This window comes from Rattus norvegicus, chromosome 14, assembly GCF_036323735.1.
Source record: "Rattus norvegicus strain BN/NHsdMcwi chromosome 14, GRCr8, whole genome shotgun sequence".
Taxonomy (NCBI): domain Eukaryota; kingdom Metazoa; phylum Chordata; class Mammalia; order Rodentia; family Muridae; genus Rattus; species Rattus norvegicus.
The window spans coordinates 34033766-34047835 of record NC_086032.1 but is presented as its reverse complement, the minus strand read 5'-3'; the positions used below and the strand labels follow the sequence as shown (position 1 = coordinate 34047835).

The 14070-nt window shown below is 42.5% G+C and overlaps 1 protein-coding gene across 2 annotated transcripts in view; it reads right to left on the bottom strand.

Moving 5' to 3' along the window:
• Positions 1–10444, bottom strand: part of Scfd2 (sec1 family domain containing 2) — a 332032-nt gene extending 321588 nt beyond the window's left edge. Inside the window, exons 1-2 of one of the 2 annotated variants that reach the window (XR_010057401.1) lie at positions 9453–10444; positions 2562–2730 (exon numbers count right to left, since the gene is read on the bottom strand). Coding sequence is in view for 1 of the 2 variants with exons in the window: in NM_001017499.1 (NP_001017499.1) it covers positions 2562–2730; positions 9453–10290 (1007 nt within the window). In the remaining variant the exon portion in view is untranslated. The remainder of the gene's footprint in view (positions 1–2561; positions 2731–9452) is intronic. The other variant, NM_001017499.1, reaches the window with a different exon arrangement.
• Between the last annotated feature and the right edge of the window lie 3626 nt (positions 10445–14070).

Sequence of the window (14070 nt, the reverse complement as noted above, 5' to 3'; positions counted from 1 at the left end):
GAAAAGGACACCAATGAAGGCAAAGACCATGTAAATGGACACAGCCTGAATAGGTGTGCAGAGGTAGGGCTAAGCCACAGTGGAAGCTTAGGTAGAAAGACTTTGTTAAAATGCAAGAGGAGGCTTGGGATTCATTTACAGCAATGTCCTCATTTTATAGATGAAATAATAAGGTGCAGAAAACGTGTCAGCATGGCTTTGGTTCTGAGTGCCTGAAGACAGTCGAGACTCAATCCCTGTATGGAGATCTGAGGACTGCTCTTCCTTACAACAGTCCTCCTCGCTAACCTCCCTGCTGCAGTAGTTTGAGGACTCCTGGAGTCAGGAGAAAAGAGTGCTAGAGAAGGAGCCAGAGTTTAACTTTAGTTAAAGACCTACCTAAGCAGGAAGATATTCCTTCCTACCCATTTCTCAAGTTGATCTCTGGTAAGGGAAAAGGCATTTCAGGACGGCCCAGTTAAAGCCCTAAACTAAGCCTGCAGTAGAATGAATGCTAGAGAGTGGAGACTAACGATGCTGGCCACAATCGCTACGAATCTGAGGTGCTCTCATCCCTGTAGCTGTCCTGACACATGTATAAGGACTCGCAGGCTTTCATATACTCTAATCAACTCCTCTAATCTCACATCCTTTTCTCAGGAACTTACTTGCCCTTTTCTTGTGACTTTAGGCTTCTACAAAAGAAGCATGGGGTAACTGTGAGCACTGACTTAGAGCCCGATCTTCACTACTCCAACTACACATGCTACCTTAAGGTACAGGACAAATTCACTTGGGATTAGAATGGGGATGATGGAATCTATCTCAGAGATTTGAGAGCCATTAAATCAGTTAATGTATCTTAAGTGTTCAGACCCTACATGACAAGTCCTCTCTTAAATGTGTTCTAGGAAGAAAGGGCATCTCCTGTCTCCTCTCAAGTACAAACTCCAGCTGTCTATAGAGAACACCCTCCCTGCCATCCCACACGATCCTAGCATAGCTCTTAGCATGAAGAGTTCCCAGCCCACACTGGGCAAACTGGGGACAAAGGCAAGGTAGAGCCACCTGCCCACCAGTTTCTGGACCCTAAAACCTAAGCAGAATAATGAAAAGACAGACATACGTTAAAGCCCAATCTTTCTGATGCCTTAGCCTTAGAGGCTTCTCCTGAGTTTCTGCTCCCTAGACTCCAACTATTTGCACTTTCAAAACCTTAACTACATTCTTTCTTTGACTTGCTTAGCTGTTAAACACCCTTAACAACTCCCTCTTTTACTGAAACATGACAATAATTTTTCAGTTCTTCCAGAAAAATTATCATGGACAAACAGGACTTCTTGGAATAAATAATGAAATCGCTTTATTTTTGTGTCTTATGGAGTCCCCAAATCTGGTCAAGAACCGAACTCTTCTCTGAGCCTGGTATGGACAGCATAGAAGGAAAGACAGTGGCTCTGAAATCAGACACAATGGTCGATTTTCTAGTTCCACATCTATGTAATTTACTGCCTCATTACCTCAATTACTGTACCTCAAAAATGAGGAAATCTCCCTCATTGATTGACTGTAAAACTTAAAATGACTCCTCTTAGGGACGAGCTTGACACAATGGAAAATGGGAAATGTTAAGCGAGCTGACGGCAGTGGTGCCTGCAAGAATGCCTCTCTTCCTCAGGCCCCTCCCTCACATCTTGTTTCCACATCCTTTTCATTAGACCTCACTTCCAAACTTCCAGACTCAATCAACTCAAGGTACGGGCTTCCAGGAAATAAAACTCTTTGCAGGAATGGCCACGGGAGGCAGCTCAGGTCATGGCTTTGCTTTTCTACTGTGTATAACTCATAACATCACCATCACCACAACACACATGTTCCATGACGTCAGCAATGCTGGTTTACCTTCTTCTGTGTCCTCATATTTCTTAGCTCACAGAAACACCTTACCTGTTAGCCTCTGAAGGTCCTCCAACCACAAGGACCTTGGGAAGAGCTTCGAGCTCTTCTCTAATTCCTCACTGGTTTATAGGCACAGAGAGAAGACAAAGTCCCAATCTTTCCGTTTTCTTCCCACCCTAGGCACCAGCAAAAAAGCTGAAAACTTCAGATGTCACAAATTAATTCCAAAATGACAGGAAATTCCAAATGCATCTTTTACCATTTAGATTTTAAACTACAATGCCAAACTCTTATAAAACGCCATACTCTTTGGCCTACTGTGCTTGGTAGGTATGATTATTTATATATTTAAAGGTGGAATTTTTCCTAAATATTGACAGTTATGAATTTTTCTACTGGAGTAGTCTTTCTTCCTTCCTTCCTCCTTCCTTCCTTCCTTCCTTCCTTTCTTTCTTTCTTTCTTTATTCCTTTATTTCTTCTTTTAAAAATAGGGTCTCCTGTAGCCCAGGATGGCCTTGAACTGGCTAACCAGCCAATGACAATCATGAACTCCTGATTCCTCCGCCTTCATCTCCTAAGTGCTGGAATTAAAAGTTCACTTCTTTTCTACAACGACAGTCTTAGTTAAGGAAAAGGGAAGAGGAAGGAGGAGAGAAAGACAAAGCAAAGGCACACGTCTTACTTGGATGGCGCAAGGCAGCCTGGTGCAATCACGGTCTGGTTTTCCTCCACAGCCTGGACAGCCGTGAGCTCTGCCATGTTGACCATCACGTCGTTGGTGTGGCCCGGAAGCTGTGGAAGTGCTGAAATGATCTTCTCTACTAAGTTGTCTCCATGGTGTCCAACCGCTCCTGTTTAACCACACAAGCAAAGGTGAACTCAAAGTGGACATTAACCATTAACTGGATGCAGGTTTTATAATGCATGCGCCCCTTCTACCAAAAATGACAGATGTTTAGTAACACCAACCTAGAAGTTTGCTCTTTGTCATATAAATTATGTTCTCAACTACCTAGCAAATCAACCTTATCTCTGTGATGACTAAGGTATACGCTGACTAAGGAACACGCCCTCTAGTTCACCTGGAACCCACCATCTCTACCATAGAAAGGCAACCATGGGCTCCCACTACATATCTGTTTAAGGAGGGCACGAGTAAGAGGACATATGGTATCAGCCATTTGCCAGGGTTTACTGAATACTTTCTATATACCAAGCATTGCTCCAAGACCTGTAATTATACATGCAACTCCAGGGATGACAGATGAACGATGGGCCGGGGACGTAGTTTAACTGGTAGATGAAGGCATAAAACCCTGGTGGTCTCCAAGACCACATAAAACTGAGTGGTGGTGGCCCATGCCTGAAATCCTAGCATTTGGGAGGTGGAGGCAGGACATTCAGAAATTCAAGATCATATTCAGCTACACAGTGAGTTTGAGACCAGTCTAGACTACATAAGTGAGCATCTATCTGAATACTAATATTAAAATTATAATAATAAATGTACTCTAACTGAAATTCAACACAATGATACAGTTCAATGCTTCTTCAATGAAATGAAGTTATATGTCTAAAACCCATCAGTGCTTAGAAGGCATTGCTCCAACCATGGATGGGACTTGGTATAGCTACAAGTGTGATCCATTTCCAGTCTGCTTGCTCATACGTTGCCTCTCTGCCAATCTGTGTTCTGCCATATGATATCAATGATACAGAAGAACTAATTAAGAAAGCCAAGTAAGGGGTTGGGGATTTAGCTCAGTGGTAGAGCGCTTGCCTAGCAAGCGCAAGGTCCTGGGTTCGGTCCCCAGCTCCGAAAAAAAGAAAAGGAAAAAAAAAAAAAAAAGAAAGCCAAGTAAGGAGTCTAAGCACTCATCCTCACTCACTGGAGCAACTATTACCTATCCAGGGCTCACGATGCAGCACCGTGTACCAAATCCTCTGCCATGAATAATGATTTATAATTAATTGTAACAGCAAATCTTTCTTGTGAATTACTATGCTCATTCACACAGTAAAGGTTTCATTTAAATCACCTGTTCAAGCCAACAATTTACCTATTAATTACAAAGTGTAATGACTATTCTTCGTTGTCTACTACATCTGAGATTAACTAAAATCGACAGATGGAGGGCACACCTAGGAGGGGGTTTTGCTTAATTTGAAATAGATCCACTTCTAATTCAAATCTTTGAAATAGGTAGACATTCCCATTTAATTTCGACCTTGAGGTGGACAGACACACCTCTAATCTAGGTCATGCCTCCTACTGGAAGCCTGTAGAAGGACATGGAAGAAGGAAGCTTTTGTTCTTTGCCTGCTTGCTCTCACTGGCATTGACCTAATTCAGAAATACCAGCACATACTGAAGGCCAGATGAGATATCCAGCCTCATGGACTAAGCAACTTCTGGATTCTTAGACTTTCTGTTCATAAAGCCTGTAAATCATTCTAATAAATCCCCTTTCCATATAGAGACATTTATTCTGTAAGTTCTGTTACTCTAGAGAACCCCGACTAACACACAGAGCAGTAATTCAAGCCAGGTGACTGGGTTAGGGGAAAAGAAACCCTCAGACTCCCCCACAGTGAGCCGAGGCAGAGCTGGTGTGAGTGTCTCTGGTAATTTCTAATGTTAAAGAAGAATGTTCTTGTGCTGCAAGAAAATTACCCTTCACTATGAGAATAAACCACGTTTATCCATGCTGTCTGTAGTTTACAGATGTCTTGGAGCTGCTTGTTGAATACCAAATGGATGGCCAGGAAGCAGAAGAGTACCAGCTAACCAGAACAGGTCAGAAGAGTAAGTGAACTGTACCTGTACACTAAGCCAGGATCCTAGGATACCCCCTTGCATCACAAATATATTTCTTTCTCTATCGGTACCCTCCTCACTAAGTTAAAACTTTTATATATCTCCACTTACTACCAGAATAACTCTTCTTTGAACATGATGCTCAAATTCTGATCTCTTCCCTGAGTTTTTCTTATTTTTCCTGTCATTCATAATTATTTGCCACAAACAAGTGTCTCTGTAGCTGTGAGTGGTACATGGCTGCTTCTCGCTGCTCCATCTAACCCATATACAGGGGTCTTTGGAAAGCTACATTTCATTAAATTCCCTGCAAACTGAAACAAATGACATGCCTCTTAAAATTATCAAAACAGTCCATATTTAAAATGGCTGTTATTTTTGTAGAACTAAAGTAGCATTTGTTTTATTAAAATATTATATACTAATATCCCAAACGCTCAAAGTAAAGAAATGATTCTTTGTTTAGTTTGGGTTTTTTTGTTTTTGTTTGTTTGTTTGTTTGCTGGTATAGGATCATATTATGTAGCCAACGCTAGTCTTGAACTAGCAATCCTCTGTCTCGACTCCAAGTACTGGGATTGCATGCATGTGGCATCCCTTCAGCCACGGGAATAGTATTGCTTTGCTTTTTCAACCTGTGATATATGCATTGAAGCAGTTCTCTAAATCATTGTCTTCTAGAATTTCTAAACTTCTATAGTGAATACATATCCTTTCAATAATAACTGAAAATGCAATTCATTCTCCCTCATCTTCCCGTATTTGCTCTCTTCCTCATTTTCCTTCTTCCCTCTCTTCCCTCCCTTTCTCTCTCTTTTTTTTTTTTTTTTGCTCTTTCTTACACGTACATGCACCTAATTCTGAAATATTTCACGTAGTCTATATTTTTTAACCCTCAGAGCTTATCAAGTGCCTCTTGAGGGCAATGCATTTTCTATCTTAGTCATCACTGTCTCACTAGCACCTGCAACAGTGCGGAACACAGTGGACTCCAAATAAAGGTTTACTGGAGAAAGTATAAGGTGAAGCCATTTTCAACAAGGTGATGGCAGAATGATAAGAAAACCATCTGTGATACAAACACACTATTAACTATCAAATACTTGATCAAGCATGGTGACACACATATTTAAGTAATCCCAGACCTTGGAGATGGAGACAGGAAGATCAAAGTTCAAGGTCATTTCAGTTACATAACAAGTTCAAATCCATATGAACTGCTAAAAAAGTCATACGCAATGTTCCCTTTATTTTTGAAACATAATTTCACATATCAGTTCGTAACTCATCTAATGGTAAATTATTAATAGACTCCAAAACATTACTAGTTTATCATATAAATTGTATATAAATTAATACCCAAATCAAATATTAAAAGTATATTTTGTTTTGCTCTCTATATAAAATACTGATAGAGTAATTTAAATTGAAATCTAAATCACTTAAGTCATTCCAATAATTTCCAAATCACCTCTTAATCTTTTGAAGCTTTTAGCATAATCTTTTTTTGGCTGCAGCTCTCACGAGCTATACCCCAGTGTAAGCCACAATTTAATTTAGGAAACCTCAACAAATTCTGGTAACCATTATTTCATTACATCAACAAGCAAGACGTCCCCAGTTCCCCAAACTTGTTGCATACAGAAGGATAAATCAGTAAATTCGCAATAAGCCTTGGCCACATAGTAAGTTCAAAGGCAGTGGTAGCTACTTAGTGGGATCCTGTCTCAAAACACCAGGGCCTGGGAAGCTGCTCAATGGAAGAGCATTTGCCTAGCATGCAAAAGGTCCTGAACTCAATACCCAGCAATACATTTCATCAGTCAGCAGATACATATTGTTTTAAGTAACTGTTCCAACTGCTAGAAAATACATAGTAAAGTAGAATGAACACACACACACACACACACACACACACACACACACACACACACGCATTCATTCTCATGAAAGGAGGACGAGAAGCAACCAATTATTAGTTCTGGGTAGTGGTCAACATTATGTGCACAAGGCAGGATCGGGGGTAAGACAGTAGTAGGGAAGATCTCTCTTGGGAGTGAGAGAGAAAGACATATGGAGTGAGTGAACATTCACTGGGAGAAGGCTGGAGTGTTTGAGGTACTGTGTGAGAGGAGATAAGCCAGAGAGATCATGTGTACTGCTGGTTAGTCCTTGTCAACTTGACAAACTATAGTTCTGGGAAAAGAGGAAACATCAATTAAGGAATAGGCTGGATTGTCTTATGACATTCTAATGGGGCATTTTCCCGATTAATGATTGATAAAGAGGCCACCCCCTGGCAGGTTGTCCTGGACTGTACAAGAAAGCAAGCCCATTACGAGCATTACCCCATAGTCTCCGTTCCAGGCTCCTGCTTGAGTTCCTGCACTGACTTCACTCAGGGATGAACCTGGAAACTGAAACCAAATAAAGCCTCCCTCACCAAGTTGCCAGTGGTCATGAAGCCTAGTACAGCAGCCGAAAGCAAACTAGAGCGTGAAAACCATGACAGGAGGACAGAGGGGGAGCCAGCATGCTAAATGTATGGCTGATAAACCACACCGTACATCACTGAGTGCTAGCTACCTTTTGTACTTTCTATTTTTAATCAGGGGTGTGCATATATAATTCACCCTTGCATGTGCTGTGGGAGGCAGAGGTGGACAAGCATGTCTTTCTTTGTGGCTCCCCATCTTTTTGGGGGGGGGGATTTTTTTGTTTTGTTTTGTTTTGATTGGTTGGTTTTGGGGTTATTTTGTTTTAAGAGTCTTGCTGACCCTGGAGCTGATTGGCTAGATCTGCCTCTCCACGCCACCAGGACTGCTGACCTGAACTGGTTTAAAGATACTCTCACGCCCAGGCCAGCACAGCCAGCTTTTACATGTGTGTCCAAACACAGGTATGCATGCTTGTAGTAAGCATTTTCCCGGCTAAATCACCTCCCTATCCCTAAATTTCCTTTTACTCTTTGCTTTACTCTATTGTACTAAAGAATATTCTGAGGTTCAGGAGGCAAAAAAAGAGTGCTGTGACTCAATTGTAGCTTTGGTAACACAGAAGTCACTGGGGAAGCCAGGATCTCAGAAGTTTTGAAATATAAAAGCATAAAGGACTAGAAGTCAAGAGAAAACTGACGTAGGTGACTGTGGAAACAACAAGTATAAAGAGCTCTCCCAAGTCGACTACCAAATAAGGCAAATAAAAGGGACCTGAAGTCGGGTGATCACAATGACTCAAGAAAGGACTCCATTCTGCCTTCATGCCAACGATGAGAATCTAAGGAAAATGATCTGTATAGGGGAGCTCAGCAGAAGTGAGTCCATGAGAAGTGAGGAGAGAGAGCACTAAGCTAGTCGGCATAGGTAGAAGTGTTAGGATGGATGGAGTGTTCCTGTAATATGAAGGAAGGAGGAAAATGTACACAGTGTGTAATAGATTTGGTGATGAGGAGGTATGGAAACCTGACGGCTTATGTTTTCTGCTTTGTGAAATTCTGCCCTCTATGCATGACGTGGCCACTGCTGCCCTCTTGAAATTAATTATCATTATCCTCAGGACACCCTCAAAAGATTGAACCCGCCAGCATCTCCTCAGAACTACCATTTAGTTTACTCTCTATTTTATCAGCTTAAAACTCATCCAATTAAGATAAAATTCCAAATATACCTCTTATTGGATTTATAACATCACTCTACATGTTTTTCTAGCCTGAAAAGGGAATGCTTACTGATACCAGTGTTCTGATTGTTCTCAGGGACCTTGAGTGTCTAGCATGTACTATCATTGAGTTACATCTACTTAACTATAGAACAAAGCTGACCTCTGAAAATACGTACTCACACCGTGTATCACAAAGCATCTTTTCTTCGCCTATTTTAAGGTTAGGTTTTCATTCCTGGCACATATGAATAATTATTACATTGCTGCAATTTGAGATTGCTATACAAACCTCAAAAGAATGAGAGCTAAGAATAAAACAATGCACCTTGGAAAATATTTCCTACGATTCTTTTTTCCATCTTCTCACATGTACATTCAGTTTCACTTTTTACGTTTACCTTTTTTTATTTGCATATGTGTGTGGGACAGTGCATGCGTGTACAAGCCACATTGTGTGTGTGGCAATCGGAGGGCAACTGGAGGAAGTCAGTTCTCTCCTTGTAGGTACTAGGGAGCAAACTAAGGTCATCCCCTAAGCAAACCATGTGGAGCAAGCCAATATGCAGCAGCCCCTCCATAACCTCTACATTAGCTCCTGCCTCCAGGTTCCTGCCATGTTTGAGTTCCTGTTGATTTCCTTCAATGATCGACTATGGTGTAGAAGTGTAAGCCAAATAAACCTATCCTCCCCAAGTTGTTTTTGGCCATGGTGTTTCATTACAGCAATAGAAACCCTAATTAAGACAATCAGTATCTGGAAATGTCTACGAGTGATGTCAATTTCCTCCATGTCAAGGTCATCTCATTTTCCCAGTCTCTTGGACTAAGCATGGTTGTTTTTTCAAAAGCAATGCACACTAAAGCCATATTTGGCCAGTTAACAGCATTTAACAAATAAAATTGTGCTTTATCTATGTCCACCCTCCACCAGACAAAACTAAACTCCAGACGCTGTCAAATTAGGGACTGATTCGTTTAGTTCATCTTTATATTGTCAACCTCAATATGAAGCCAATAAAACATACACGCTGAATCAATGAAAAGGTCCTCTAGCTGGGAGAGTAAAGATAAAAAGCTCCCAGAAATCCCACTTACCCGTGAGATCCAGAGTTCTATCCACAAAGACCACGGAAGCCCTGCCTGTAGCAGTCTTTCTCCTGTTCTTGGCAGGGGCATAATTTGCCAGATCTGTAGCGATGACCCGACTGAGGGAACCCACAGCGAAACACTCCTCTCGTACCCCTAGATGTTCACACAGAGAACTGAGGCCTGACACGAGGCATCTAATGTACAGCAGCAGCTCTGGGGTTAGGGCAGTGGCATCCACCTCACCCAAGCTGTTCAGTCTCCTCTTGTCGGGTCTGGCATTATTAAGAACATGCACATCCTGAGGTAGCAGTGGGAAAAGGGTAGCAAAGGCTGGAGTAAAGGCAAGGTGGGGAGCAGCAGGGGCGAGCAACAACGGGACGTGGAGCACCTCAGCTGTGTAGTTCATGTTGCCCATCCACTCACAGAGCTTCTCCTCCAGCTGTTCGAACACCGGCTGCTGCCCCTCTAGCTCGGCCGCTGCAGCTGCTGGTACATGGTTAGCAGTGAGGTGGACTGGGTGGCTCACGGCTGTGACCACCACACAGTGCTGAAAGTGACTGCGGCAAATGATGTCTTGTAGAGTGTCTACTATGCGGCCTTTCAGCAGGCTGCTCAAAACGAACACCGCCCGGGGCTGCTTGGCCCCACCGCCTATTGCATGGGGTTCAAATTCCCTCAGGTTGCACGCAGGACCCTTCACCGCCTCCAGAAGCCTGCTTGAACCGCAGCTCCAGTGCAGGCTCTCCGCGCAGGCAGCGTCCAGGTAGACCACGGACCACTTCACTTTGGCCAGCACCTGCTCCCAGCCTTGCTGGGCAAAAGACAGTACGCCCACGGCACTCATGATTCGGTAGGCGCAGTCTGGCCAGGAGTCTCACCGGCGGATGCGCAGGAACCTCGGTCAGAACGCAGGGCTTCCGGATACTGAGTACTTTGAGACTTTGACAGTCAACACAGTACACGTGGGCCGGTCTCCAATGCTTGGCGTATGCCTGCGCGCGTTGATGACGTCCAGGGCGCTGATTGGCTGATCAGGCGCGTGGGCTGGCGGGAGGAACATCTACACTGGGAGTGGAGAGGGGAAGTGCTTAGAAGGTCAGTAACCCTGAGAAGCTGAGCTTAGCACCTTTCTAGGAAAGAATTGAAATGGGTTATGTTCGTTCCTCTCTGTCAGCTCACGTCACCTTTTCCTCCCAGTTAAGAATTCTCGGGAATAATAAAACCTAGACTGAAGTTTAATATCCTCAGCACACTTACCCATCTCAACTTTGAGAAGCCAGAGAAATGACTGCTGCTACATAATAATTGGCCGCGTGAAGGTTATCTTCTTCGTTAATGCACACAGTCATCATGAAATGGGTATTGGGACCAGCAAGATGGCTCAGAAACTAAAAGCGGTTGCAACGCAAGTCATTTGACCTGAGTTTGATTACCTGCTCTCCGTGGCAAAAGCACTATCCCCCGTCCCCAACACACACACACACACACACACACACACACACACAGAGAGAGAGAGAGAGAGAGAGAGAGAGAATATCAAAAAAGGCTTTTTGGGTTTGTTTCACAACTACTGAGACTTAGCAAACTGCAGGAGAATCGGATTGAGCAATAAATATACTGATCTCAGCTTGGAACCTTTTTTTATTATTTAATTGTAGAAACATGAAGGAGATAAAAAAAATTAGTAAGTTACTGTTCTTTTTTTTTTTTTTTCCGGAGCTGGGGACCGAACCCAGGGCCTTGCGCTTGCTAGGCAAGCGCTCTACCACTGAGCTAAATCCCCAACCCCATAATTTACTGTTCTAATTGTGCATGTGTGCGTGTGCGTGTGCGTGTGCGTGTGCGTGTGCGTGTGTAGACAGGATCTCACTGTGCAGCCCTGGCTGTCCTGGAACTCATTATATGGATCAGGTTGGCTTCAAACTCACAGAGATCTGCCTGCCTCTGCCTTCCTAGTGCTAGGATTAAAGGCGTGTACTACCATGCCCATCATTAGTCATTTTAAAATATACAGTTCAGCAACATTAAAAACATTCATGCTGGGCTGGAGAGATGGCTCAGAGGTTAAGAGCATTGACTGCTCTTCCACAGGTCCTGAGTTCAATTCCCAGCAACCACATGGTGGCTCACAACCACCTATAATCAGGTCTGGTGCCCTCTTCTGGCCTGTAGTTGCATACATGCAGGCAGAAAGCTGTATGATGTATACATAATAAATAAATAGATTTAAAAAAAAAATTCATGCTGTTGTACAACCAATCTCTGGAACTTTTTATTTTGCAAAATCAAAATAGTTTCAAAACTATACCCTTTAAGTAACAATCCCCATCCTCACCCCAGCTTCTGACCCCTGCCCCCAACCCCGCAACCCCCAGCATCTGGCAGCCTCTAATTTAATCCTGTTCTCTTTGAATTGACTACCGTAGGTCATATAACTGGATCCCTATAGTACCTGCTTTATTGTGATTGACTTACTTCACTTAACATAATGTCCTCATGTTCATTGAGTGGTCACACATGCCCATTGCTTTTATTTTAAAGTTGTATTTGTGTGTGTGTGTGTGTGTGTGTGTGTGTGTGTGTGTGTGTGTGTGTAGTTGGGATTTGAACCCACTACAGCTGGAATTACATGGGCTTGTGAGACACCAAATACGGGTGCTAAGAACTGAACTCAGGCCTGCTTTGAGAACACCAAGAGCTCTAAATTATTTTGCCACCTCCCCAGTCCCAGTTTTTGTTTACTTGGTTTGTTTTTTTTTTTCATTCTAAAAGCTGAATAATAGTTTGTAGTATGCATACAGCACATTGTGTCTATTCATCCACCTCTCAATGGACATTTGAGTTTTTCTGCTTTAGGGCCTTATGGATAATAATACTCTAGACATAGCTACACAGGTATCATATGAATTTTTCTTTCTATCCTTTCGATTGAAATTGCTAGATCATATCATAAATATTTTTAGCTTTTCTAAGGAACCAATTGTTCTTCACAGAAGCCAATGAATAAGGGTCCAAGTTTTTCTACATCCTTCCAAACATTTTATATATTCTCATTCACTGTAGCTATCTAATAGGTGAAGACAGATAGTGTTGTAAAGGACACTTGGGAATATCCAGTTATAAATGACTACTACAGCCAGGCTAGTAGTGAACATCTTAATCCCCGTACTTGGCAGGCAGAGGAAGGTGGATCTTGCAGAGTTCAAAGCCAGTCCATTCTACAAGGCAAGTTTCAGGATAATCATGGCTATGATACTGAGAAACCCAATCTCAGGAAAAGAAAAAGGGAAAGAAAGAGAAACAAATAAGTACTAGGTGGTTGGACATACGATGACATATGATTCTAGCTTGTAGAAAGAAGTCTGGTGATTTGGTAATCATTAGTACAGGTGTGCTTAGACTGCTTTAAGAGAAAATATAGAAGAAAAGGAAGTGATGGAGAAACTTCTGAGCAACCTTGGGGGAAATATGCAGTGGAGCCAGTGCGTAAAGTCACAGGGGAAGTGTGTTTCAATAGTTGATTGGCCAACAGTAACCAGTGCAAAGGAAGGAAACAGTAGAGTCTACAAAGATTCTATTGTATTTGAACCCATGCAAAAAGACAGGTTTGCAGGACAGGTGGATTAACAGATGGAATGGAGGTAGGGAGTGGACCTAAGGGCCCTAGGAACTATTTTCACGATGCTGGAGAAAAATAGGGTGTTAAAGGAATGAGGAAGAAAGTTGGAAGAGTACAAGATTAAGGTCAAAAAATACCAAGCCTCTACATTTCCTGATAAACAATTGCAGAGTTTAATAAAATCTGTGCAAAAGGCATGAATGTGGACTTCTGGAAGGTAGTAAATTGTGAAGATGTTGAATAGATTTCAGACTGTTTAAAAAAGAAGAACACAAAACAAATAGAACATATGTGATGGTTTGTATGAAAATGGCCACGATGGACCCCTAAGGAGTGGCACTATTAGGAGGTATTGCCTTGTTGGAGACAGCGTGTCACTGGGGCGTGGGCTTTGAGGACTCAGATGCTCAATCAAGACAGGACTAGTCTCATATTCTCTCTCTCTCTCTCTCTCTCTCTCTCTCTCTCTCTCTCTCTCTCTCTCTCTCTCTCTTCCTGCTGCCTCCAGTTCCAGATGAGGAACTCTAGGCTATTTCTCTAGCACCATGTCTGCCTGCATACTGCCAGGCTTCCTATCATGATGACAATGAACTAATCCTATTTTCATCCCAGTTCCAGTTAAATATTTTCCTTTGTAAGAGTTGCCATGGTCATGGTGTCTCTTCACAGCAAGTGTTCTATTGCTAAGACAGTGCTCTAGTCCTTCATTGTGATGCTGAGTAATGGGGAGAAGACTTTGTCCCATGCCAAATCCTGACATCATCTGTGAAGAGAAGCAGGGTAGATGTTTAAGATGAGTGGTATGAGGAGGAGAATTTTCACTGAAAATGGGACCACAGTGCCCTGGTATCAATGTACAAGAGCTGATAAGAAATGACAATGTTATCTCCAGACTCCACAGATAGCCCTCCTTTCTCTTCTCTTCTTATTTCTGTTTCATTAAGAAGAACCTAATTCTTTCCTAGAGGCCATTCTCTAAGTACCATTGCAGACGAGATTTTAGGT